Consider the following 25,694-nt stretch of genomic DNA (forward strand, 5'->3'; position numbering starts at 1 on the left):
CCTCCCAGGTTCAAGCTATTTTCCTGCCTCAGCATCCTGAGTAGCTGGGACTGCAAGTGCGCACCACCATGCCCGGCTAATTTTTTGTATTTTGGTAGAGACAGAGTTTCACTATATTGGCCAGGATGGGCTCTATCTCCTGACCTTGTGATCTGCCTGCCTCAGCCTCCCAAAGTGCTGGGATTACAGGTGTGGGCCATCGCACCTGGCCCAAACTCACCCACTTCTTTCAAACTCACCCATCAATAAATCTCTTCCCCTGCAGTGGGATGGAGAGAAGCCATAGTGTTTTTCTATTGGAGGTTCTTCCATATGGAAGTAAAATCCCCTACTAGCACATGTGTCAGAATCTGACCTGGCCTTGATAGGAACTGCTTGTGACATTACAGTCTTCTGTGATTAGCAGCAGGGGCCTCTCCACCAACCAGCAGCCATATGCTGTGCAGCATCTCCAGGGCGCAACCCCAGCAGAACATGAAGGCTGCCTGCATCTGAGTCACTGTTCCATTAGGGATCTCCTGAAGCTCCACACTGCCCTGGGGTCCTGGGACCTCACTGGAAGAAGAGGCTGACACTCTTCAGGCCCTAAAACTTTTCCTTGACCCAGCCAGTTTTATTGAGTTAAACTTGTGCTATCTGCTTAGTCCTGTGCCAGAATTATAGCAGGATCAGGGAAAAACAAGTTTAAGCCATGTGCTCTGTCTACCTTTCACATCACAGACAAGTGAGTATCTCTTAGGACAACATTACAAAGCAACAGCTGCTCATTGTATTTTAATGGTTACTTTTGTGATTTTCACAGAGCACTTTAAAAAAAAACTGCGGTGAAGTATAGACTAAACTACCTTATATAGATTAATTATGACTTAGAGTTTTCATTGAATATAATTTGGAAGGATGTCATTGTGATCTGCAGCATATTCATGAATTAAGTTGCTATATGTTAATATAGTATCATTACAACTGTTTGTATACAGAAGTTGCTACCTGGAAAAATAACAGAATCTCAATGACATGATCCGAATTTTCTAAAAAGTATGTTTAACACACCATTATTATCATTGCATTTTTCTCGTATTATAATATTTGGTTCAATTTTAAATTCTATTGCAGGTAATTTCTGTCTCACAATAATTCTTAGTTTTAATTATTCATTTTTTAGATGTATTTGTGAAGTTCTCTGGTATTAGCTTCAAAAGCTAAAACTGTTTAACAGAGGCATAGTTACACATTTTAGGTTGGTGCTGAATCTGTTATTTTCTGGTGGTATGATAACAATATTCAACTAGATTTATACAATTCCATATCTTGCTTATTTGTTTGTTTATTAGGACACCAAAGCCAAAAAATATTTTGACTTGTATTCTTTCTTTAGAATTCCTATGTTTTGCATGAATTAAAGAATTAAGAAACTTGGCCCCAAATGGACTCTAACTATAGAGAAGTTGGTTAACTTTAAATATTTTGGCAAAGCCAATGAGGCTGTGTGTGTGCAAAGCCTGGGGTGGAAACTGGGTAACAACTTTGTAGCCAATAAATGTAGACCAATTTATGTACTCCTAACCTGTAGGGGCTTATCCCCAAGTATTAATGGTTATTTCTTCACTCAAGGATCTGGGCTGACATGAGTTCGGGAAATCCTGGGTTTTGACTAAACAGGTGAAGGAATGCTGGAACCTTTACTGGGTTCATGATGTTTGCAACCCAGTCACGGTGGTCTCGTTATGGCAATTTTGTTTGTTTTTTATTACTGATTTCATGATGGACTCTTTTTTTGTGTGTATGTGAGGAATATCTATTAACATTCCATGCAATGTTTAAACAATGAGGTTTAGGACATGGTAATGTAAATGGGTGGTCTGGGTTTTGGCATCCTCCAACTAGCTGGATTCAGATGAAACATAAATTCTAAATTTTCACTCTTTCTTATATACAGGTTCACTCTATTGATTTGATCATGAAATCAGGTCATTACTTAAGGCTAGAAAGTGTGTAGACTTGTGATTTTACTCCTTAGGAAATTATTTTCTAGACTTATTTCTTCTACACATAAAGTTTTAGATATCTTAAATATTTTTCTATTTGCTGTGTTCATGTGGAGAAATTCTTTTTGCAAGTTTCACTTTGAAGTTTCATCTGAAAAATCAAAGCTGAAAATATCAAGTCCTGCTTGGTACTTAGGCAAGCTCAAAGGCTAATGGGCTTCCTTCTTTACACACAGGAGCCAGAAGAGCCCAGTTCTTGGAAGAACATTTTTTTTTTTGAGATGGAGTTTTGCCCTTGTTGCCCGGGCTAGAATACAATGGCATGATCTCAGCTCACTGCAACCTCCGATCCCGGCAGGTTCAAGTGATTCTCCTGCCTCAGCCTCCTGAGTAGCTGGGATTACATGCATGTGCCACCACGCCTGGCTAATTTTGTATTTTTAGTAGAGATGGCGTTTCTCCATGTTGGTCAGGCTAGTCTCCAACTCCCGACCTCAGGTGATCCATCCACCTCGGCCTCCCAAAGTGCTGGGATTACAGGTGTGAGCCACCAAGCCCGGCCTCAGAAGAGCAAATTTTAAGAGAATAGCCCTCACAATGAGAGATGCCACAAAGCCCCAGAAAGCACATGCTAGATAAAAAACAGAAACAAACAAACAACCCAGGCATCAGAGAGGGGGCAAAAGATGTATTTTCTCTCCACATTACTCAGAAGAATCCATTAATTAGTGAGAGGTGGCCCCAAAATTGCACTGACCAGAGGGACTTGGCTAATAAAATCATTTTGCTGTCAACAATAATTTTCCATTAATGAGTTCTTATTTGTTTCTGCTCTCTCCCAGACTTCTTTAGTATAGATGAAAGTATTTTATTCTAGTCTGGCAAGAATTAATATTCTACATCCTCTCCTTTCTCTCTGTACCACCCAGGAGGTCTGAGATCTGGGAGATCTTGTTTTACATAAGCCAAGCTACACCACTTCCTTAAGCCCCCAAAGGAATTCAGTGCTAAGGACGTCAGTGAGCTCATGTTCTCTCTCAATTTGGTGAAAATACTTGAATGATAAATTCTCATTATTTTATTTCTCCTTTAAGATGCCCACAGAATGGTAAAAAATATCCTCCCCACTCCCTAGTCCTTCAAATTACCATGTTTGTCCTAGTCCTTCAAATTACCATGTTTGTCCTCCTCCTGCTTTTTTCTTTTTGTGTTTTAAAACTAACTTTTTGGTAAAAATTTTCAAACACATACAGAAGTACAGAGAATAGTGTAATAAACCCCCCAAATACCCATCCCATTCTCCAGTTCAGCAATGATAAATTTTTGCCACTGCTTAATATCTGCTTGATACTGACCTTTTCTCTCTTTCCTTTTCTTTTTTTTTCAAATTGCAATAGTATTTAAATCCCTGTCATGTCATCATATTAGTTAACCTCTAACTACTTCTGTGTGTCTAAAAAATAAAAAAGGACATTTTATTACATAAGCTCAAAATCATTATCACCCCTAACTGAATTAACAATACTTTTTTTTTTTTTTGAGACAGAGTCTCGCTCTGTCCCCCAGGTTGGAGTGCAGTGGTGTGATCTCGACTCACTGCAACCTCTGCCTCCTGGGTTCAAGTGATTCTCCCACCTCAGCCTCCCGAGTAGCTGGGACTACAGGCGCATGCCACTGTGCCTGGCTAATTTTGTATTTTTAGTAGAGATGGGGTTTCACCATTTTGGCCAGGCTGGTCTGGAACTCCTGACCACAGGTGATTCGCCTGCCTTGGGCTCCCAAAGTTCTGGGATTACAGGCGTGAGTCACCGCACCTGACAACAATACTTCCTTAATATCGCCAAATCCCAGTCCATATTCAGTTGCCTCAAAATTCCCGTTGCCTGATAAGTGCCTTTTTGGTTTGTTCAGGTCAAGATCCAAACAAGAGCTGCTTCTCATACTTGATTTTTATGACTTTTAAGTCTCTTTTAATCTAGAACTTCTTCCACCCTTCCTCCTTTTTTCATGCCTTTGACTTGTTGACAAATTTAGGTCAGTAGGATGTGCTGCATTCTGGTTTGTCTGATCGCTTCTTTTTGATGTTGTTTAAGTCATTCTTTGTGTTCCTGTATTTCCTAAGAGCTGAAAGTTAGATATGAAGGTTTGATTAGATTTAGGGTTAGGTTTTGTTTTGTTTTGTTTTGAGACAGTTTCATTCTTGTTGTCCAGTCTGGAGTGCAATGGCGCCATCTCGACTCACCACAACCTCTGCCTCCCGGGTTCAAGTGATTCTCCTGCCTCAGCCTCCCGAGTAGCTGGGATTACAGGCATGCACCACCACTCCTGGCTAATTTTTTGTATTTTTTTATTAGAGACGGGGTTTCACCATGTTAGCCAGGCTGGTCTTGAACTGACCTCAGGTGATCCATCCGCCTTGGCCTCCCAAAGTGCTGGGATTACAGGCATGAGGCACCGCGCCTGGCCTCGTTTTGTTTTTGTTTTTTACAGTGAGACTGAGTACTTCAGGTTGCATGATACCAGGGGGCGCATGGCTCACTCGTGGTCCTACTTCTAGTGACGCAAGGATCCCATTGCGTTTCGTTGTGAAGTTTGCCAGCCCCCTGTCCCTTAATGGCATTAACATCCAATAATTATTGCCTGCATTGGTTATTTTATTAGGCGTTGCCGAATGGTGATTTTTCTAATTCTATCATGTTGCGGGGGGTTTCAACACACAGAAACTGCCTTGGCACCAGTGAAGCCCAGAGTAATTTGAGTGGAGGAGAAAACCGAGTGCAAGTCCTAAAGACTGTTCCAGTGAACCTTTCCCTAAATCAAGATCACCTGGAGAATTCCAAGCGGGAACAGTACAGCATCAGCTTCCCCGAGAGCTCTGCCATCATCCCGGTGTCGGGAATCACGGTGGTGAAAGCTGAAGATTTCACACCAGTTTTCATGGCCCCACCTGTGCACTATCCCCGGGGAGATGGGGAAGAGCAACGAGTGGTTATCTTTGAACAGACTCAGTATGACGTGCCCTCGCTGGCCACCCACAGCGCCTATCTCAAAGACGACCAGCGCAGCACCCCGGACAGCACATACAGCGAGAGCTTCAAGGACGCAGCCACAGAGGTGAGTCCCAGGCTCCATCGACGGCCGGAACCCAAACCCAGAGTCCCTAGCTAATATTTTTCTATTTCCTTTCAAAGTGTGATAAATGAATTAAACAGCAAGTTTTAGTTTCAATTAGTTTTTTAAAAGATGTGTTTGTTGGTAGTCTGGCATTCTTTCCAAACAGGTATTAATAAACCTGTCGATGTGTATGTGTATGGAGGAATATTTCTATTTTTCTTGGTTCTTAGATGATGGATTTCTTCGTTTTCATTTTAGTCTTAAGATTAAATATTTATGAGGAATTAAGAGATGTTTGTGTGGAAACTTCTGCTTTGTAAAGTTTTCACCTTGATCTTTTCTAGTTTGTAACCTTCCAAATGGTAGGTAGCTAAAGGTAGGGCTTGTCCATTCTTTTTAAAAAAACAATGTAACTTTGGCTGGATGCGGTGGCTCCTGCCTGTAATCCCAGCACTTTGGGAGGCCGAAGTGGGTGGATCGAGGCCAGGAGTTCAAGACCAGCCTGGCCAACATGGTGAACTCCTGTCTCTACTAAAAATACAAAAAAAAAAAAAAAAAAAAAAAATTAGCCAGGCCTGGTGGCAGGCACCTGTAATTCCAGATACTTGGGAGGCTGAGGTGGGAGAATCGCTTCAACCCGGGAGGCGGAGGTTGCAGTGAGCCGAGATCATGCCACTGCACTCCAGCCTGGGTGACAAGAACGAAACTCCATCTCAAAACAAAGCAAAACAAACCAATAACTTTAAAAAACCTTGTCTGATGGAATACTCAAGAAGGAGAATTTGCGTTATCAATAATCAAGTGTGTGTATGTGTGCATTCTTTCTACTTTACAAATAGAGAATATGTATTCTTCTCAGGAGCTCATAGGACTAACTTTGCTTGTTTATTTTAAATTCAGAAGTTCTAAGTGCACAGTTGAGAATTTTGGTAATTGTATACAATTGTGAAACCAACATCAGAATCTAGGTATAGAAAGTTCCCTTGCCCTGAAAATTTCCTTGAAGCTCTTTGCATTTGAAGCCTTCCCTGCTCACCTTGCATTTGGCGAGCGTGGATCTGCCTACTGTCACTATAGTTTTGCCTTATCTAAAATTTCATGTAAATGAAGTGATAGAGGATATAGTCTCCTATGTTGCCTTTTATTGCTTAGCATATTTTTGAGACTTATTTATGTTCTTGCTTTTTTGTTTGTTTGTTTTTGAGATGGAGTCTCACTGTGTGGCCCAGGCTGGAGTGCAGTGGCGAGATCTTGGCTCACTGCAACCTCTGCCTCCCCGGTTCAAGCGATTCTCCTGCCTCAGCCTCCCGAGTAGCTGGGATTACAGGTGTGCACCACCATGCCTGGCTAAATTTTGTGTGTGTGTGTGTGTGTTTGTGTGTGTGTGTTTTTAGTAGAGACAGGGTTTCACCATGTTGTCAGGCTGGTCTTGAACTCCTGACCTCAGGTGATCCACCTGCTTCGGCCTCCCGAAGTGCTGGGATAGTGGTGTGAGCCACTACGCCCAGCCTTGTTGCTTGTTTTAATAGTTGTTTTTTAAAGTTGCTGAGTAGTATTTCATAGTGAGTGTATACCACTATAGCTAGTCACTAGTTGATGGACATGTGGTTGCTTCCAGCTTTTGGCTATTATGAAAAATGCTGCTGTGGACATTCCTGTTTATATTTCAACGTGGACATATGCTTTCATTTCTCTCGGGTAAATACCTAGAGCTGGAATTGCTAGGCCATGTGGCTCCTGTATGTTTAACTTCATAAAGTACTACCACACGGTGCTTCAAAGTGGCTATACCATTTTGTTCCTACCAGCGACATATGAGGATCCCTGTTTTCCACACCCTTGCCAAAATTTGGTAACTTTTAAACTTCAGCTCTTTTAGTGGATATGTGATGGTGTCTCATTGTGCTTTGAATTTGCATTTCTTTATGTGTAGTGAGGTTGAACATCATTTCATGTACTTATTTGGCCCTTCCTATAACTTCTTTTGTGAAGTGTCTATTCAAATTATTTGTCCAATTTTTAAATTGGGTTTTCTTCCTTTTATTAAGTTGTAAGATTTCTTTATATAATGTGAGTATAGGCCCTTCATTAGTCACATATTTTGCAGTCCATTAGCCTTTTTGTCTTTTTAACTATATCTTTCCATGAGTGACGGCATTTAATCTGATTAAGTCTACTTTATTAATGTTGTCTTTTATAGTTTATGCATTTGTTATATCATTTAAGAAATCTTTCCCTAACCCAATGTCACAAACTTTTTTTGTTTGTTTTTTGTTTTTCTTTAGATGTTTATTAGTTTCATGTCTTTCATGTAGGTTTCTGATTCATTTCGAAGTAATTTTTTTTTTTTTACTTTTTAAATGGTTTTATGTGCAAATAATGAACAGATGTTGTACCTATAAATTCTACTTTCCAAAAACAGGAGCTTTTTAAAAGAAAACCACATAATAACTTTTAAAAGGCACTGGGATTCCTCTGCTTCTAGATCATTGCTAGGCTAGAAAAATAAAGTTTGTTCTACCAGGAATCACAAGTTAGAACTAAGCATTCTTCAAAGTGGAAATTCTAGACTATAGTGTCATTCCAGGCAAAGATTATTCAGTTCTCATCCCCAACATCCACAACTACCTATCAGAAGGGTTAAACCAGGTCAAAACAGTCCAGCATAATTAGGCTTCATCAAACAATGTCATTATGCTCTTCTAAGATGCAAATAAACCAAGCAGGAAATACTAAAATCAAAATAATATTTGACACTGTCATACAAATTGTTAGTTCCTTGTTGTATCCCCCTTCTATAACATTAATAAAGGGAACATTTTACTGCAAAGAATATTTTATTTTATACATCACTAGCCATGAATTTTTGCCATTAGTTATTGTACAAATGCTGTCTAGTGCCATTATCCAAATGGCATAACCATTTTACATCCACAATTCACTTCTATAGTTATAAGTAGAATTTTCATGATTTATGTAAGTACATCTATCAGTAAAGATTTAACACTGAGATGCAATCTAACATCTGTAATATCTGATGTTTTGTAGATGGCAATGTAGGAAAGATATATTTTAATCACTTTTCATTTAAGTGACCTTATGTAAAAAATAATAATTTAGCAGTTCCAAGTCTCCAAAGGGCATTTTCAAATGTACATAAAAGAAATGGTTACAGAGATTTTTAAGAAGCATCTTCCATGTCCACATCCTCTTGTAACTGTTGTACCATTTTCTCTTCCAACTACTTCCCTTTGCCTGCAAGGGGGGCTCAGATAAGATGGATGTTTTGCTTTACTTCTTTGATATCCTGAACTTTTGTAGCTCTTTATTTTTCTTCGATCTGTTCATTATAAATTTAGCTTGGCATTTCTGTTTGATTTCTTCAACTCTCTTCATTGAATCAATAGTTTTATTCCATAGCTCTCACTGGTATTTGATAGGTTCATTTCTACATTTTTCAAATTCAAATGAATTATACGCTGTAAGCCCTTTACCAGCTGCTTTCTGGAATGCTTTGGTTCACCTAACTTTGGAGGACTGTGCTTCTTTTTAAAGTTTTTATGACATTTAGATTTGCAAAATCTGAACACCTTGCAATTATTGCAGACAAACATCATGCTGTGGCCAGGGTAGATGGGCCCTGAACAAATATAACACTTCTCAATATGCATGTTGAACCCGTGTGGGTCCCCACCAACCAAACACCAAGCTTGAGAGGTGATGTAATTTTTATATATGGTGTGAGGTAAGGATTGAGACCCTTTTCTCCATACTGATATTCAGCCATACTGGTTTCGTTGCGGCACCATTTGTTAAAAAGATGATCTTGTATTCATTGAATTGCCTTGGGATCTTGGTAAAACAGCAATTTGTGATAAAATTGTTGGTACCTTTTCCAAATTTTGATGTAGAATATGTAATGTGTATTTTTATTAGCTCAGATCAGCTTCTTCACTGTTTAGGAGCGCTGCCTCTGCATTCAAGATGGGGGTCATTGGTTCTCTACTTTTCAGCCCACCTAGGCCAATAAAAGACAATGGCAGAAGGAGAGAATGTGTGGTTTTCCAGTTTCCTAAAGAGGAGTGAGTGTAGTGGCAGCATGATAATATCTTTAGCCTGCTGCCTATTTAATTTCCATTGGGGAAAATGCAGCTACCTGAGCTTGAGATTTCATCTTTAAGTAATAATATTTGAAAATAATGAATATTTGGTGGGTACTCACTATGTGCTGGGCATCATTCTAAGGATATATAAGCCTCACAAAAGCCCTATGTGGTAGGTACTATTATTGTCATCTCTATATTCTAAATGAGGAAACTGAGGGATAGAGAGCATAAGTATGCTCATGGTTATTTAGCAGTAAGCAGGAGGGATAGGACTCAACCTAAGCTGTCTGGCTTCAGGACCTAAATCCTTAACCATATGACTACACACTCAGAGAAGCCTGGGGCCTTCTAATTCTCAATAGTTCCATTGCTTAAGACAGTGATTCACCAAAATCTTTTTAAAAATATTTGACTGTCCTTGGTCCATCTCAGATTTTTTTTTTTTTAATCTTTCAGGTGAGCAAAGAGTACAAAAGGTTGATGAGCAGGGACTGGCTCTCTGCAAAGTTGCAGAGAGCAACTGTTGTATACTAGGACATAGAAGTTGCACTAGCAGCCCTGCCACTCCTGGCACCAGTCATTTCTGAGTGCCTGCTGTATTCTCTGGAATCAGGGAGTGATGAAAGTGACATATGATAAATTCCTTGTCCTTAAGAGGCTGTCATATTTCTTGGGTTCTGGTAGCTTTACAACCAAACTTTCAATGCTCTTGAAATTTAAAAAATGGTCTTAAAATTATCTTTCTTAGCTTCCTGCATCATGTTGCTTAAAACAGTTAGCAAAGTTTCTTTCTTTGTTTTTTTTTTTTGTTTGTTTTTTGTTTTTAAACTGAGTGAAGGATCTTGTAGAGTCTTTGGTATTGTTGATTATTTGATTTGCTCTTAAGTAGTGAGGGGTGCTTCTGTAGAAGAAAATAACTGAAATTATCACTCCATGATCCCATGTGAGGTACATGTTTTTTCACCAAAAGATTGCCACTGATGTATTTTCTCACACAGTGTAGAAATATTCCATTAGTCACAGAAGAGTGTATGGATGTGGTCCAATGTCAACGGAATCATCATGCTATTTGGGGGATGTGTTATCAGTTATGTTTGTATTGTAGATAAAGAGGCTTGTGAAAGGAAGCTATTGTATTTTGGGCTTTATTTTGAAGTAGATGAGAAAGTAAAGAAACTTACCAGAAACGAAATATAAAGACTATTCCCACTGATTTTGGTTGAGCTGCTGTCCTTGTCTTGGAAATCAGTGTTTACATGGCATGTTGTATTTCAGCCTGGTGTAAATTAAATTGAATGACCTACTATGATCTTTAGCTATTTCATTGTCAACTGGTTATAAGATTAAGTGATTTCAGAGTAATTTCACCAAGAAAATTTCATTAAGGAAAATTTGTCTAAACTCATTTATTCTAGGCAAACTATTAAAATATCTAGAACCCGGGTTGAATAATCAAATTTATTTTGCCATTTGAAACCAATTCTTCTGTGTGTATGTGCACGTGCATGTGTGCACAGTGGTAGCAGGGAAGGGAGTAGTTTGCTTTAACTCAGGCTGGGATTTTTGAAAAGACAGTGGTAGCATTAAAAAGTGCTTTAGACTGGGAGTGGTGGCTTGTGCCTGTAATCCCAGCACTTTGGGAGGCAGAGGCGGGTGGATCATTTGAGCCCATGAGTTCAAGACTAGCCCGGGCAACATAGTGAGACCCTGTCTCTACAAAAATACAAAATAAAAAAATTAGCTAGGTGTGGTGGCGTGCACCTGTAGTCCGAGCTGCTTGGGAGGCTGAGGCGGGAGGATTGCTTCAGTCCAGGAAGTTCAGGCTGCAGCAAGCTATGATCATGCCACTGCACTCCAGCTTGGGTGACAGAGCAAGGCCCTGTCTCCAAAAAAAAAAAAAAAAAAAAAAAAAAAAGCACTTTAATGGATGAATTTTAGCTAATTTGATCTATATTTTATTCTACATCCTCTTTGTAATAACATTTGGCAAATATGTGTTGATTTATACTGGGTATTAGGCACTGTGGTGATGTGGAAGCTTAGGGCAAAAGGCATACTGGTTTCTGCCTTCTAGAAGCTTACAATCTGTCTGTATGTGTGAAGGGAAATAATGCTAGATGCCATTTATTGAGTTCTACTCTGTGCCAGGCACCATGGCTTACTCATTTTACGTCTTATCCTTACTGTCATCCTGCAAGGAAGGTGCATTATTTTTTCCATTTTACAGATGAAGAGACAGAGGTTCAGAGAGGTTAAGAAACAAACCAAAGATCATGCCACTAATAAGCAAAGAGTATAGTTGATAAATATACAATGGAGTGGTATTTAAGACCAAAAATATTTTAAGAACATTTAAAAATTAAAAGATGGAAGGATTTTTATCAAAAATCATATAGATATATAATCATAATAAATCAAAATGGAAGGAAGAATTTGTTTATTCTGTACTACAATTTTCTATAAGTCAGTTAACAATAGTTTCTGGTTTAGGAACAAAGCAACATCAAGATCTCAGTGATTTAATATAATAAAATATTATTTCTTGCTAATAAAACACTGATGCATGTCTGTACAGTTCTCTTCCAATTAGTGACTCAGGAATCCAGGGTCCCTGCATCTTGTGACATTATCATCTCTATGTGTGGTTTCTAGTGTCTCCCCAGCAGAGGAAAGGAGGCCATGGAGATGGCATACTGACTTGTAAAGTCATACTTTACTGACTTTAGTCATATTGACTAGTTGACCTGGAAGTGGCGCAACTGCACCGTCTCACATTTTGTTGGCTAGAACTAGTCACCTGATCAACATAACTGCAAGAGGGCCGAGAAGTTTAATTCTCCCGTTAGTCCTCCCATGTGCTCAGGAATTGAGAATTATTTATAAGTGAACATCGGACAGCTCTACTGTGTATTTCATAACTCAACTCCAGGCATGTTATTTGTAGAATTAACATAGTTTGCAGAGCATCTTGAAATGAAAGCAAATAATGATTCTTTGTCATTATCTGGATAGATGTATGATCATTAGTCCATTGATTTTATATTCATCTAGTCTGAAACTGGAAGTGATCCTGGATCTAAACCCTATCCAACTTAATTAATTGACAGCTGGTAGTCCATTATCCTCCACACATTTAAAGGACAAAATCTCAAAAACGTTGATTCATCTACTACATTGGAACATGGCCTCACTTCGGATTAATGCACACAGTTTTATTATGTTTATCTTAAGCATATGATGCAGTGGCTATGATAACACCAAATTTCTTTCACTTTGTTAATGTGTTTTAGCATCAAGTAAAATTTTAGAAATTCTCTGGGATACACATTTTATACCTTAGGAGGATTTAAATCTATATGTAGTCAAAGTTGATAAGACTAGATCACTCATTATTTATATTAACATGGCATTTACTCATCTCATGCATAGAATGTCTATGAATGTCCCAGTTCTGTTAAAGCTGTTATTTAACTTTGCAGCACCATTTGACACTGTTGATCACTCCTCCCTCTTGCAAATGCTCTTGGCTTCATGTCCACAGCTTCAGTTATCATCTGTGTCCAAAAGACCTTCCAATTTCACTCTCCAGCCCGGTCCTCTCTTCTGAACTAATATTTATTATAATGTAATAATATTTATGTTATAACTATAATAATACAAATATAATAATACTTATGTTATAACTATAATAATATAAATATAATAATACTTATTATTATATATATTATTATAATTAATATAATTATATTTATTATATCTAACTGCCCGATTGATTTTTTTACTTATCCCAAGTCTAACTTACGATCCTCCCCCATACAACCTTATCCATGTTTCTCTGGAAACATTGCACTCTGTTAGGAACATTAAGGTTGACTGCCAGTGATGCCAATTTTCCCTTTCTCATAGCAGTGAATTTGATGAGCTCATATAGAACTTTTGCTCTTCTTCAGAGTGCCTGCACACAGTTTGTAGTTTTTAAAATATTTGATTAGCGTTTTTTCCTACTTTACCAGAAGCTTCATGAGAGCAGGGACCTATTCTCCTTTTGTTCACCACTGTGTCTGTAGCACTGAGCACAGTGCCTGATAAAAAGTAAATGTTCAATAAATATTTATTGAAAGAGTGAATGAATAAATGATGGGACCTAAAAAATTGTGGCTAATCAAAGACAAGAAATGGTTTAGCAATTTATGATTTCCCTACAGTTAAAGAATCATTGTCTTTTTGAGACATATTCTTACCAGATATCTTGTCTTTGCAACCCAAGAGAAAGAACAGAATTCCAATATTTGAGATTTAAATATGTTTACTGTTGCCTAATGTCTAAGGTCCTTTAAGAGTAATCTATCAAGTATATGTTAGCATACCTTCTTTACTATCATTTTTCTGAGTTCAAATTTACAGATGCACTCTATCAAATCACAGTAAACTACAGTGATGTTGGCTGTCTGACTGCCTTTTAGCATCCTACAAATTATATTAATAGGTCTCCGAGCAACTGTGGAAACTTGATAACTGTAGCCAGAATGACCTGAGCATTTTGGTTCTAATTCCTAATACTAATTTACTTACAGCCATGTAACCCATCAATGTAATCAGGTCTCATCTAAAGGATGGTGACGTTTTCTAGGTACACTATCCATTTAATTCTTTTAAAATTATAAAGATAATGTAACAGAATTGAAGAAAAAATTTTAAGCTTAATGAAAAGTAATATCTATGTTTGTAACATGGTAACTACAGTAGTCACCACTACTATAACATGGAACTGTGAAAAACGTTTATTTTTTCACAGTTCTTGTTCTCATGCATTCATGCATTGAAGTGGGATTCTCTATTTCAGCAGCATGTAGTTGAGTCTTTCTGAGTCTGAAGATTTGTAGTATCATACCTTCTCATGCCATCTGGGGGATTAGAACCACAGAATTTACAAGTCCAATATGCTTTAGGAGGTTAGCCTATCCTCAGGCTGCAGAAATCTATGGCATGGATGGTAATTCATTCTTGCCATGTTTACTAATGCTGATTCACCATGGTTTTTATGGATTACTGCATATTCCTTCAAGCAAACACTTTGGAAATGCATCTGTGTCTCCAATATTTTTTTCATCATATTACCCTCCTACTCCAAAATTTTCTAATTCCTGACCATATTAAATGTAAATACATTTTCCTAAATCAGCCTGTCCAGTAGAGCTTTCTGCAATGATGGATATTTTTTTTAATACTATCCAATGTTAGTCACTAGCCAATGTGTTAATGTATACTTGAAATGTGGCTAGTTGACTGAGGAATCAGATGTTTAAATTTATTTCAGTCTAATCAACTTAAATTTAAATAGCACATGGAGCTAGGGGCTATCATATTGGGCAGCAGGACCTACGTTTTCAAGTCCCTGCTAAATAACCAGGCAAGGCCTGTGTTCTTGGCCTCATGTATGCACCACATTTGTACTCATCGTTTTTGTCTTGACTCATGGTGGCCCTCCCTTGCTTGGGTTACTTTCTCTCAGTTCCTTCAGTTAATCCAGGCTGTCTTTGACTTCCAAGGGTCAGAGCAAAGCTCACCAGCTCTATGAAATCCCCCTATAATTTTGCTGATCTTCCTTTCCTGGTAATGCCCAGTCCATGCTTTTCCAGTCAAGACACATGAAAGAATGAATGATTCAACATAAACTTTCATATATAGTCATTTGCTGTATTTTAGTTTTTTTTTTTAATGTGAATTTATTCCATCCCCTCAACCAATTTTTATCTCTCTGAGGCCAGGACAGTGTTATATATAATTTTGTGTTTCTTCTGGCACCAAAGCAGATTGTGAAGCCCCAGAAAATTCCCATTGAATGCTTTGCTGATTATCTAATTTATTGCAAAAGAAACACAAATCTGTACCTTTGATTCTCTGTCATGATTATTTATTCAGCCAACAATTATTTGGGCAATGTTCATGGGATTCATGTGGGTAAAGTTTGAAGGGAAGATAATCTTCTTGAATTCAAGAAGTAAGATTGGATAAAAAGAAGGATCATAAATATGTATGGAAACTGTGATATAAGGTATGCTGAGTTCCAGAGATGATGGTTAGGAGTTGTGAGGAAGTCTGGAAAATAGCTGTGGTAACATTTTTCCTTTAGAAGGAAACCCTTGAAATGCCGGTCAAAGAATGTAAGTTTATTGCACAGAAATGAGAGGCAGGAAGGTTATCTCTTAGGAAGAGACACTTGAAAAATGGTCATAGTGAAAGAACAAGATACGTGGTCAATGAAATGCTTTTTCATCAGTATTCTACAATATTCGCTTCAGATCAAGAATTAGGGCTTTTGGTCATCTACTTTTGAAAAGATTCTAAGATGCAGCAAAGCACATCCTATATGCACTGTACATACAATTGAACATCTTGAGACCCAAGCTTCTTTGTGTGTAATACTAAACTTAGTTTCCCCAGAAAACCTACTCTTAACAATATTGTGATAATGAAGATCCTTAGAGAAGGGCACTGAATAGGGTCAAATTATTACTTTATAATAGTATTTATACATGTACATAGTGCTCACTATGTACCAGGCTCTATTCTTAGTAACTTCATTTTTTTAAGAAAATAGGGTCTTAATAGGCACTCCAGCCTGTCGCTCAGGCTGATCTGAAGTGACGTGATCGTAGCTCACTGCAGCCTTGAACTCTTGGGCTCAAGCGATGCTTCCGCCTCAACTTTCTGGGTAGCTGGGACTACAGGGATGAGCCACCACACAAAGCTAATTTTATTTTATTTTTAGTCAAGACAGGTCTTGCTTTATTGTCCAGGCTGGTCTGAAACTCCTGGCTTCAAGCAATCCTCCTGCCTTGGCCTCCCAAAGTGCGGGATTACAGGCATAAGCCACCATGCCCAGCCTATTCTTAGTACTTTTTAAAACTTATTTAATTCTTCTAATTATTATAAATAGAAATTTTATAGATGAAGAAAATATAGCATTTGCCTCATTTTATATAGGTAACAGGTAAAAGAGCTAGAACTTGACCCTATACAATCTTGCTTCAGAAACTATGTTCTTAACCATTCTACTGTATTGCTTTTTGCTGCGCTATATGACCTCTGTGTAATTCATGTTCTGTTAATTCAGAATTTATGACATTTGGAATAAGTGTTGGAGACAATAGCAAATGGAAGAGATGTATTATGTATTTGAGGAAACAGCTTCCAGTACCTCAAACTCTGTAGGAACACCTGTGGACACGTGAATAACATACAAAGCACGAATGTATTTTCTGTTGAGTGTAGCTCTCAGTGAGGAGGTGATAGGTGAGTTCTATGACTACTTTTGCTGTAGTTGAAAACATAATATCAAATACATAACTTTATTTTATAGTGAGAGAATAAAATAGTTTGGATACATTTATTATTATCATTTTTGCATAATGACTTACCTATTTGTTTTAATTCCGATGACTCATATTTTGCAGAAATTTCGGAGTGCTTCAGTTGGGGCTGAGGAGTACATGTATGATCAGACATCAAGGTGAGTTACCAGGAGATGCATCCTTAGAAACTGATTAACTGATAAACCTTTAAATGTACATTTGAGTTATACCTTTAAACCTTTTTTCTTTGTAAACTTTTACAGAACAGTGTGATTTCCTTTGCCTCAGTGCTTTTTTCTTTATACAAAGGACTTCTATATCATTATTTCCAGTCTTGGACAATTTTCTGGGGCCTACACCCCTTTTCTTCCTTCTGTTGGCTAGACATTCTTTTGTAGGTGTTCCTCTGAACCTCATACTCATGTGCTTCCAGCCCAACAAGTGTAATATGAAGCTCCATCTTTTTTCTTCTTTCCCTCCTTTTCCACTTGTTTCACACCTGGTGTTCTGCTTTTATTTCCTATTGTGGCTAATGATGTTCCCATTCTCCAAGCCACCCCAGCTAGAGGTAAAGGATCTGGCTTCTTTCCTGTTGGACTTTCTCAGCACTTGCTAAATGCTGAATTGTCTGTTCCACCTGTCATCTCCTTTCCAAGTTACCCTTGTCAACTTTCTCCTGAGCTATTGCAATACATTGGATCTCCCTGCCAACACTTCTTTTTTGTTCCACTGTGCACATAGCCAGCTACCAGCTATCATGCACTCAGGTGCCTTCCATGTGCAGCAGTGTGAGTAGGGTTGGGGATAAGATATAATCTCTCCTTACAAGAGGTCCACACTTTTGGAGGAGACAAATGTGATGACAGACAAATTGAAAAACATTTGCTAAGAGATGAGTCCTGCTACAGAGATATATAAACAGAACTAAATGGACCTATAGGCCTGCACATGTGTGTGGGAGTAGGAAGGTGTGTGGGGTTGAGGGCAAATATTCACAGGAAGTGGCATTTGAGCTGCATCTTGAAGGATTAATAGCAGGTGTTTTCTAAGAAAAGAAGGAAGATTAAGAACATTCCAGGTAAAAGAGTCATGTTTTAAGACCTTGGTTATGATCATGTCTGAAGACAGGAGAGAATGGCAGCTGGGCGTGGTGGCTCATGCCTGTAATCCAGCACTTTGGGAGGTTGAGGTGGGAGGATCACTTGAGCTCAGAAGTTCAAGACCAGCCTGGCCAACATAGTAAGACCCCATCACATAAAAAAAAAAAAGAGTGAGAGAGTGGCAAGAAATGAATTTATCTCCCCCATTTACAAAACGTACCGAAGATTTTATCATTTCAGGCAGAATTGAAATCAAATTCCTTATGAAGGTCATCAGGGCCCTCTATGTTTTGGTCCCTCTTTACTTAAAATCCCATCTCCCACTGTTTCTTGCCCCTTTGCTTTTACACATATGGCCCTTTTCCATTCTCCTGGTTTCCTCTTAAAGTCCTCTGGTTCCAATCTCAGGCTCCCCACTCATCCTCCCCAGATCATCTTATTTAGAATTCCTGGGGGCAGGAAGCGGGAGGCAAGGAAGAATGGACTTGAAATTGCCTTCTAAAATGTGGGAATAGGAGTCTAATTTGCATGCTGTAAATCCAAAGCACCATGTCAGCAGCTGCCAGGCCAGTGGGAAGAGCAAGGACCTACCAGTGACTTGACCTCGTTTCTCTTTCCGCTGCTGCCATGGTCCAGCAGAGCGAGCACGTCTCTTAGCCTCTCCTTAGCTGTGAAATGAGGAAGGTGGGCTGAATCTTGGGTTTTTATCCTGTGTTATGGGCAGGCTTGATGGACACAAATCCCTGAAATTATATTAAAAATCATTTATGTTCATAAGTGCCTTTATCTGGGAAGGAAAATTCACTGCTTTCTTCATGTTTTCAAAGCAGTCTGTGCCCTAGACAAGATGCAAGCTAGTGGTCTAGGTGATTCCTAATATCCTGTCCAGGTCTAAAATGTTATGATTCAATGGTACTCTGTTGAAATTGCTTTTTCAGACAAAATGACAATGGAATCAGTTCTGTTTTGAATGATTTATTTCCCAACTTCTTTTAAGACACATATTCTGGAATTTGCTTAGTTTATTAGCTTAAGCCTAAGATTTTTTATCATAAAACAGGAATATTATTCTGCCCTTCAGATTTTCTTCTTATTATAAAAGTTAAAAAATAAATAAAACATTACAGAAATATTTAACATAGAAAGCAAGAGCCCCCCATAATCCTGTCAGGAGGCCATTTTCAGAGATAAAGTTTGAGTCATTTTTGTGCCCAGCCTTCCAAAGACTATGAAATAAAAGAGCTAAAGAAATAAACACAATGGACAGTTTCTGATGATCTAGAAATTATGTGGTGTTTGTTATTGGGTTGTCACTGTGAGCCGTCCTGCAGTATAGCAGAAATAAATAGTTCTGAATGAATGTGTTAAACAAAAAATGATTGTGGTTCATACCTGTTGTGTTATTTTAAATAATTGATATACTCTTCGAAGTTGGGAAAAATCAGTGTTTTTCCTTTGTAAATTATATCATGTTTTTTAAAAAATGTGAGGGACACTATTTAGAGCAGGGATCTGCACACTTTTTCTGAAATGAACTAGAGAGTAAGAATTTTAGGTTTGGCAGGCTATCGTCTCTACCACAACGACTCAACCTTGCTGCTGTAGTACGAAAGCAGTCATAGACAGTATGTAAACAAATGAGTGCAGCTGTGTTCCCATAAACCTTTATTTACAAAAACAGGCAGTGAGATGGATTTGGCCTATGGGCCATCATTTGCAAACCCCTGATTTAGAACAACCCTGCCATGAGTTCTTCCGCAGGCTTGAAAACAAGAAGCAAAATACAAAAAGTACTCCCTGTTATTAGGGAACTAGATTCTCAAGTGAATGTTTGAGTTTTGGATTTTCATGTTTTGAGATGTTTTATAGTAAGATACAGCTATCTGTAACACCTTGGTTAGACAAAAAAAAAAAAAAAAAAGGTTAGGTATATACATGAATTGAACAAAATTATTTATTTAGTTGTTTTGTTAGGGTAAAAATGGCAAATTCTATTAATTCTTAAGCTTCAAGCATTACCTAATTGCCAGCTAAGATCTACCAGGGGTTCTCCTGGTAGAGCTGTTTTTTGCACAATTCGCCAGGCACATCGTGGACTTTCTCCCCTTCCAAACCATCTGGTTTATGGGCCACTGTTAGAAATGTTGTATACATTGTACTAGCAATGACCTTTGATCTGGTCTCATCTCTTTTGCCATATGCTGTGTTTTGTCTCTAAAACAGTAAACATTGGTTAATATTCATGTGAAATGCTATGATGTGAAATTGGTCAAAAAAGCAGAAATGTCCAAGTGAGTGGGTCTGACCGCTGTTTGTTTTCTTTCACAGTGGCACGTTTCAGTACACCCTGGAAGCCACCAAATCTCTCCGTCAGAAGCAGGGGGAGGGCCCCATGACCTACCTCAACAAAGGACAGTTCTATGCCATAACACTCAGCGAGACCGGAGACAACAAATGCTTCCGACACCCCATCAGCAAAGTCAGGGTAGGGGCCACATTTCTCAGATAAAGTACAAAGGAATCCGATGAACGGAATGGCTACCTCACAGCCTTGTGGAATGGCATGGAAAAAAAATAAAACCTTCAACATAAATAATTCTAGAACGAATGTCAGAGAGTTGGGGCAAGAGCACTTATTGGCTCGTAATTGATCATTGTAATCAGTAACCAGTAAACCCCAGGGAAGGGGCACGGTTGGAACATGCTGTCTGACTGTATCCGAGGAATTTTCCCGCTTCACTCACTGCTTATGTGCTTCCTTGTTGTTGTTATTTTCAATCAATTGATCTTAATTTTTCAAGTAAGTAGCTGTAAGTCAGAACCCCTCTGTGGGTGAGAAAGAGCTTTGTTCTATTCTGTAAAGGAAAATGCGGTTCACTCTGAATCCCTGGGCCTGGTGGAACTTGGTTTCAAAGCCTTCTGCAGCCCAGGGCTTTCTCAGGGTTCCAGAGATGAGGCACGATCCCCACCAGGAGTCACTTGGGGGAGTTTTCAGATTCATGAGTATTATTTCTACTTGTGGGAAATGAAACTGGCTCTCCCTTTTCTGGAAGCCTGCCAGCTTCTGGCGTACTTGCTACTGCCAAGAAGGGAGAGGCCTGGTAATCCTTCTCTACTGAAAAGGAAAATTATAGCACAGCTCTGAAAAGAGGTAGAAGGACTTTCCCATCTGTTGTAAAATGATTTATGGTGTTGGGTCCATGATGCCCAGCCCACCTTATTTTAGTCACAGCTCCCTCCTCCTACCACTTCAGAACACTTAAGAAGGGGGCACATGGTGTGCCTACAGCGCCACAACACGGGCATGCCCCCAGTGCAGGTGGGGCGCAGGTTCCACACAAGGCTGAGCTCACTGCAGTGAGAAAGTTGCTGGTGTGCTGTGTGCCCATCAGGAGAATTAGTAAATTCTAACGCTGTGGTCAAGACTGCGGTGAAGAATATGCCCTCACAATAATAATAACAAGAGTCATAAAATAACAATTTATATTTATTATCTTCAAGCGCCAGGTATTGTATTAGGTGCCATCTGTCTAGTAACTCACTGAAACTGACAACAACCCTATGAAAAAGGCACTGTTGTTTTTATGATATTACAGATAAGGAAACTTGGTGATAAAGTTTCAGAAACTAGTAACCGGCCAAGGTTACATAGCTAAAAGGTGAGGGAACCAGGATCTACCCCAGGGCGTCAGACTCCTGAACCCAACTCTCTTTACTGTGAGGTTGTGCTGTGTTGAGCAGCATGGAGGGCTGAAGGCAGGGAAATGTTAGCCTGGATCTATTTCTCTCTGGATATATTTCCTATAAATTACATCCTCCCCCTCTTGTATATGAGCATCTGGTAAGAAGACACTGAATAAATTTGCTTTTTTTTTTTTAAGCCTTATAAATTCCAAGTGTTAGTATAACTCATATACACCCTCTTAACATCATTATCATCAACCTGGAAAAAATGGTGGGTAGTTAGTATTCTAAGGTCATGACAACAGTTTGGAGTACAGGGACTTTCCCAAGAATTCTACTTTGCTGAAATCATGAAAATAATTTAATAAGAAAATTTTATTTCTTTATGTTCCATTTTGGCTAAAGTGAAGAGTCCCCCCTTTCTTGTAAGGACTTCAACCTCCACCCTTGGAGACTAAGTTGGCGCCTCTCAGAGTGGCTCTTTCTTACTCCCCGGCTCTGGAGCAGGAAGGAGAAATGTGTTTGTCACCTATCAGCATTTATTTCTGAGAACAGTGTTTCATTCCAAGTCGAAGCATGTAGGGCGTGGTAACAACAGTTTCAAACTGCGTTTTCCTTTATCATTGAAGAAATAAATTTCCATACCAAGAATATGCCATTATTTATGCTAATTTAGACACTTGCCAGAAAAAATATTACTTTAAATGTTATTTTTATTTTGCGACAAATAAATACCAGGAAGCCACGCAGTAAACTTTTACACATAAATGGAAAAGTTTGAGGCGTGGCAGAGGGTAGAATGAAAAGCTGGCTGAGCTCATAGTTGCACCAGCACAGAGAATGGTTTTCTTTGTTGTCATGTATCCAGTGCCTCTGAAGATCTCACTGCTTGTGAATTCGAAACAATATGGATACATATTTCTAAACAGTTTTCCTAACAAACATCTGCTTTCTTGTGTAAAAATTGTTTACACATACTTTAGGCAAGAGCCAGATTTCAAAGTGACAGCCAGCCACCGGCATGTATTTGCTGTCTGTTATTCGTCAGGTGCCAAGGTGAATGGCAGACACAGTTTCTGTCCTTGCTAAGTTTGATGTTAATTGGGAAGACATTGCCATTGGCTGAATAATGGTAAATAAGTAAATGACTACTAATGTGTAAACTGCTACAAAGGAGAAGGTTGTTTTGGTTTTGGTTTTGGTTTTTGAGACAGGGTCTCTCTCTGTCACCCAGGCTGGAGTACAGTGGCATGATCACTACTCATTGAAGCCTCAACCTCCCAAGCTCAAACGGATCCTCCTGTCTCAGCCTTCCAAGTAGCTGGGACTTCAGACGTGCACCACCATGCCTGGCTTTTTATTTTATTATTTTATTTGCAGAGATAGGGTCTCACTATGTTCCCCAGGCTGGTCTTGAGTTCCTGGACTCAAGAGATCTTCCCACCTCAGTTTCCCAAAGTGTTGGGATTACAGGCATGAGTCACCCGGCCCAGCCCTAAGAAGTTCTTAAGGAATGAGAGTCCATGAAATATTTTTCAGGAATAGTAGGAAAGTGCCTAAGAAGTGTTTTGGATGTGGAGTGAGAGGAAGAGTATTCCTGATACTGTAATTAAAGGGTTTTTTTTTGGAAGAGGGTTGTTTTTGGTACTGTCTCCATTTCATAAGTGACGGTGAATTAATGTGTATTTAGTTTAATGAGGCTGTTTATAATTTAGAACTGAAAAGAGTTTTGAATTCTTATTTCTGCAAGATATAATTAGTTTCTCAAGCTCATTTTTAAAGTGCATCCACATTAGATTTAAATAGATATCATAGTTGCTCTTGCGTTTTTCAGTGTATGAAATATCTGTAGTTTAGATCTATGTTCACCAATATGAATTTGTCTTTCAGCATTTTCCTCATTTCCTTAGTATTTTTCTCATTAATTTTGATATTCCAGCCTGAGCCACTTAATTAGACCACAAACAGATGTTTGCTTCTTTACAAATGGCATCACATTTTATGTTTAATGAGTAGAAATTTCAAAAGAATGCTTGTTTCCAATACAAGAAAAAAAAATTTGGGGGGTTTTCTGCTGACCTCACAAAATAATACATTTGCTGCTAATTGGTTAATCTGGTTGTTTATAACCTCCTGGTAAAACTGATGTAGGACCCTTTTTTTTTTTCCTTCATGCTTCAAAATGAATTTGAAAGACAAATTCATTTTTTAAGTAGGTCCATTTTATAACAAAACGGACCATACAACCAAGCTTGTCTGGGCTTTTCTAAAGCAAGAAAAGCAACATGACACAAACACACCTCTGGTAGAACTTCCAGAACTGGAGACTGAGGCAACAGAGGCACTGAACAAAAAGTAAGCTCCACGATTCTCCCCTCTGCAGAGTGTGGTGATGGTGGTCTTCAGTGAAGACAAAAACAGAGATGAACAGCTCAAATACTGGAAATACTGGCACTCTCGGCAGCATACGGCGAAGCAGAGGGTCCTTGACATTGGTAAGTTGACCTTGACTTCCCTGTATAGTCCTCGATAAACTGACATGTTGTCTCAATGCCAAGGGGAGCCTGGCGCAGTAATCACAGCTGGAGCCACAGAGCTCTTATGATGTGCCCGGCACTAGTCTATGTCAGGACATTTAGTGCAGATCAGACTGAGTAACCAAAATCAGGCTAAGCAGAGAGCAAAGCGTTTTCTATTCTATGAAAGTCAACTGTGTCTCATAAAATCATAGTCATATAGTTAGATTTGCAATGACCATTTCAATTCCTAAAACGTGTTTTCATGGCCTCCCCGTTTGAGCCTAGTAGGCAGTCAGCAGGTCAGATGAACTCTTATCCCTGTGACATAAATAAACTCAAGCTCGTGTGACCCTAAAGCCATTTGGCAAAGGTCATGTGACTACACATTAAGTTTCTAGTTCTCTGTCCAGTGTTCTTTCCATTTCAACACATGCCTAGTGCAAGCAATGCTAGGTGGTCACGCAAGTGAACCATTTAAAGAAGGAGTGAATCTGCCAGGAGTCTGTATACCCCTAAACTTGAGGTCCGTTCTGTAGAGACCAGCAGCCCCCTGGATGGCACATCACTCTGGGTCCAGTCTGGAAGGCAACACTCATGGCCCAATAATTCACTGGGCATGAATTCATTGCCAAGGTTGGAAAGGCTGAAGGCACAATGAGACAATCCAGCTATTACCTGCAGGGCTGGAGAATCAAAGGGAGGAGGAGGTGGGTGTTGTAGGAGCCACCCAGCAGGAGCTGGGACCACAGAGAGAGCTGTTTTCCAATGGGAGATGAAAGCACAGCAGAATTGCTGCCAGAGACATTCTCAGTGCCAAGAGGGAGGAGAAGAACTGTCCTGACTTCTCTCTGCCTCGTGATCTCCTGCCAGTGCCTCCCATTGGCAGAATTTAACTCGGAGTCAGAGGGCACATTACCCCGGAAAGTGCAGTTTGCAGAATCAACCTCTGAGATGCAGAGCAAAGTAGGGGAATTCAGGGAATAGATCTTAAAGCTTCCAAAAATTACTTAAAAACAGACAGTAATGTATGTGTTTCCAAATAATTTTACCACTGTTTCCATAAGAAGTAAGTCATTTCTCATTTGTAGACTTCATTACCCCATTTTGCTGACTAAGATGCTTCAGTCCAAATGAGTGTGGGCTAAGTGAAGGTTCCCATCCTGCTGGGTATGAAAAGGTATTACTGAGCCTTGCAAAGGACAATTACTTTGATTTCTTACACACTACAATGAGGACTTTTCAGATCTTCCATTTCACCCTGGCTAGGACTTCTTGACCACACTGGCAGAGTTTAATGACTAGGATAGGGTCAGAGGCTCACTGTAGAAGACAATGAAACTAGTTACTGGTTTTTCTTGCAAAATAGTTAAGCCGCTCCTCACCTCCGCATCACACACATACACCTATTGTATTAACTAGTCAAACATATTTATCGAATAAACAAGGAAACTGAGGCCTAGGAAGTCTCACTGGCCCATATCACATGACTCCCCCTCAGATAATTAGTGCAAGAGCCGGGATAAGATCTGTGTTCCTGACCTGAGCTGATAAACTAAACCAAGACCTGGTGACTAGGACGGGGGTTGGGGATACTTGCCTTAACCTGTTTAGTTAAATCTGCATAGAGCAGAGGAACAATTTTATTTTATTTGAAAAGTTAGCCTTATAATTATTACCCAAGAAAATGAAAGGAGCAATTAAAGAGAAATATGGAGTAGGTCCAAATAAGGCAAATAATAAAAGCATTTTACTGGCATACCTGTTGATCCAACTTTGATATTGTTACAGGGTTTACTTTTCTGAGACTAGAATGATTTCTCAGATCTTGTAA

The 25,694-nt window shown here is 39.1% G+C and overlaps 1 protein-coding gene and 1 pseudogene across 2 annotated transcripts in view; one reads left to right on the forward strand and one right to left on the reverse strand.

Moving 5' to 3' along the window:
• The window catches only part of GRHL2 (grainyhead like transcription factor 2), a 184,497-nt gene that overhangs the window by 62,337 nt on the left and 96,466 nt on the right, over positions 1 to 25,694 (forward strand). For both annotated transcript variants that reach the window (XM_055116805.3, XM_008975192.6), the window contains exons 4-7: positions 4,706 to 5,099; positions 16,663 to 16,718; positions 19,989 to 20,145; positions 23,728 to 23,839. In XM_055116805.3, coding sequence (XP_054972780.1) covers positions 4,706 to 5,099; positions 16,663 to 16,718; positions 19,989 to 20,145; positions 23,728 to 23,839 — 719 coding nt within the window. The remainder of the gene's footprint in view (positions 1 to 4,705; positions 5,100 to 16,662; positions 16,719 to 19,988; positions 20,146 to 23,727; positions 23,840 to 25,694) is intronic.
• On the reverse strand, positions 8,030 to 8,784 carry LOC106635066 (probable ribosome biogenesis protein RLP24; annotated as a pseudogene).

This window comes from Pan paniscus, chromosome 7 (assembly GCF_029289425.2).
Source record: "Pan paniscus chromosome 7, NHGRI_mPanPan1-v2.0_pri, whole genome shotgun sequence".
NCBI lineage: Eukaryota > Metazoa > Chordata > Mammalia > Primates > Hominidae > Pan > Pan paniscus.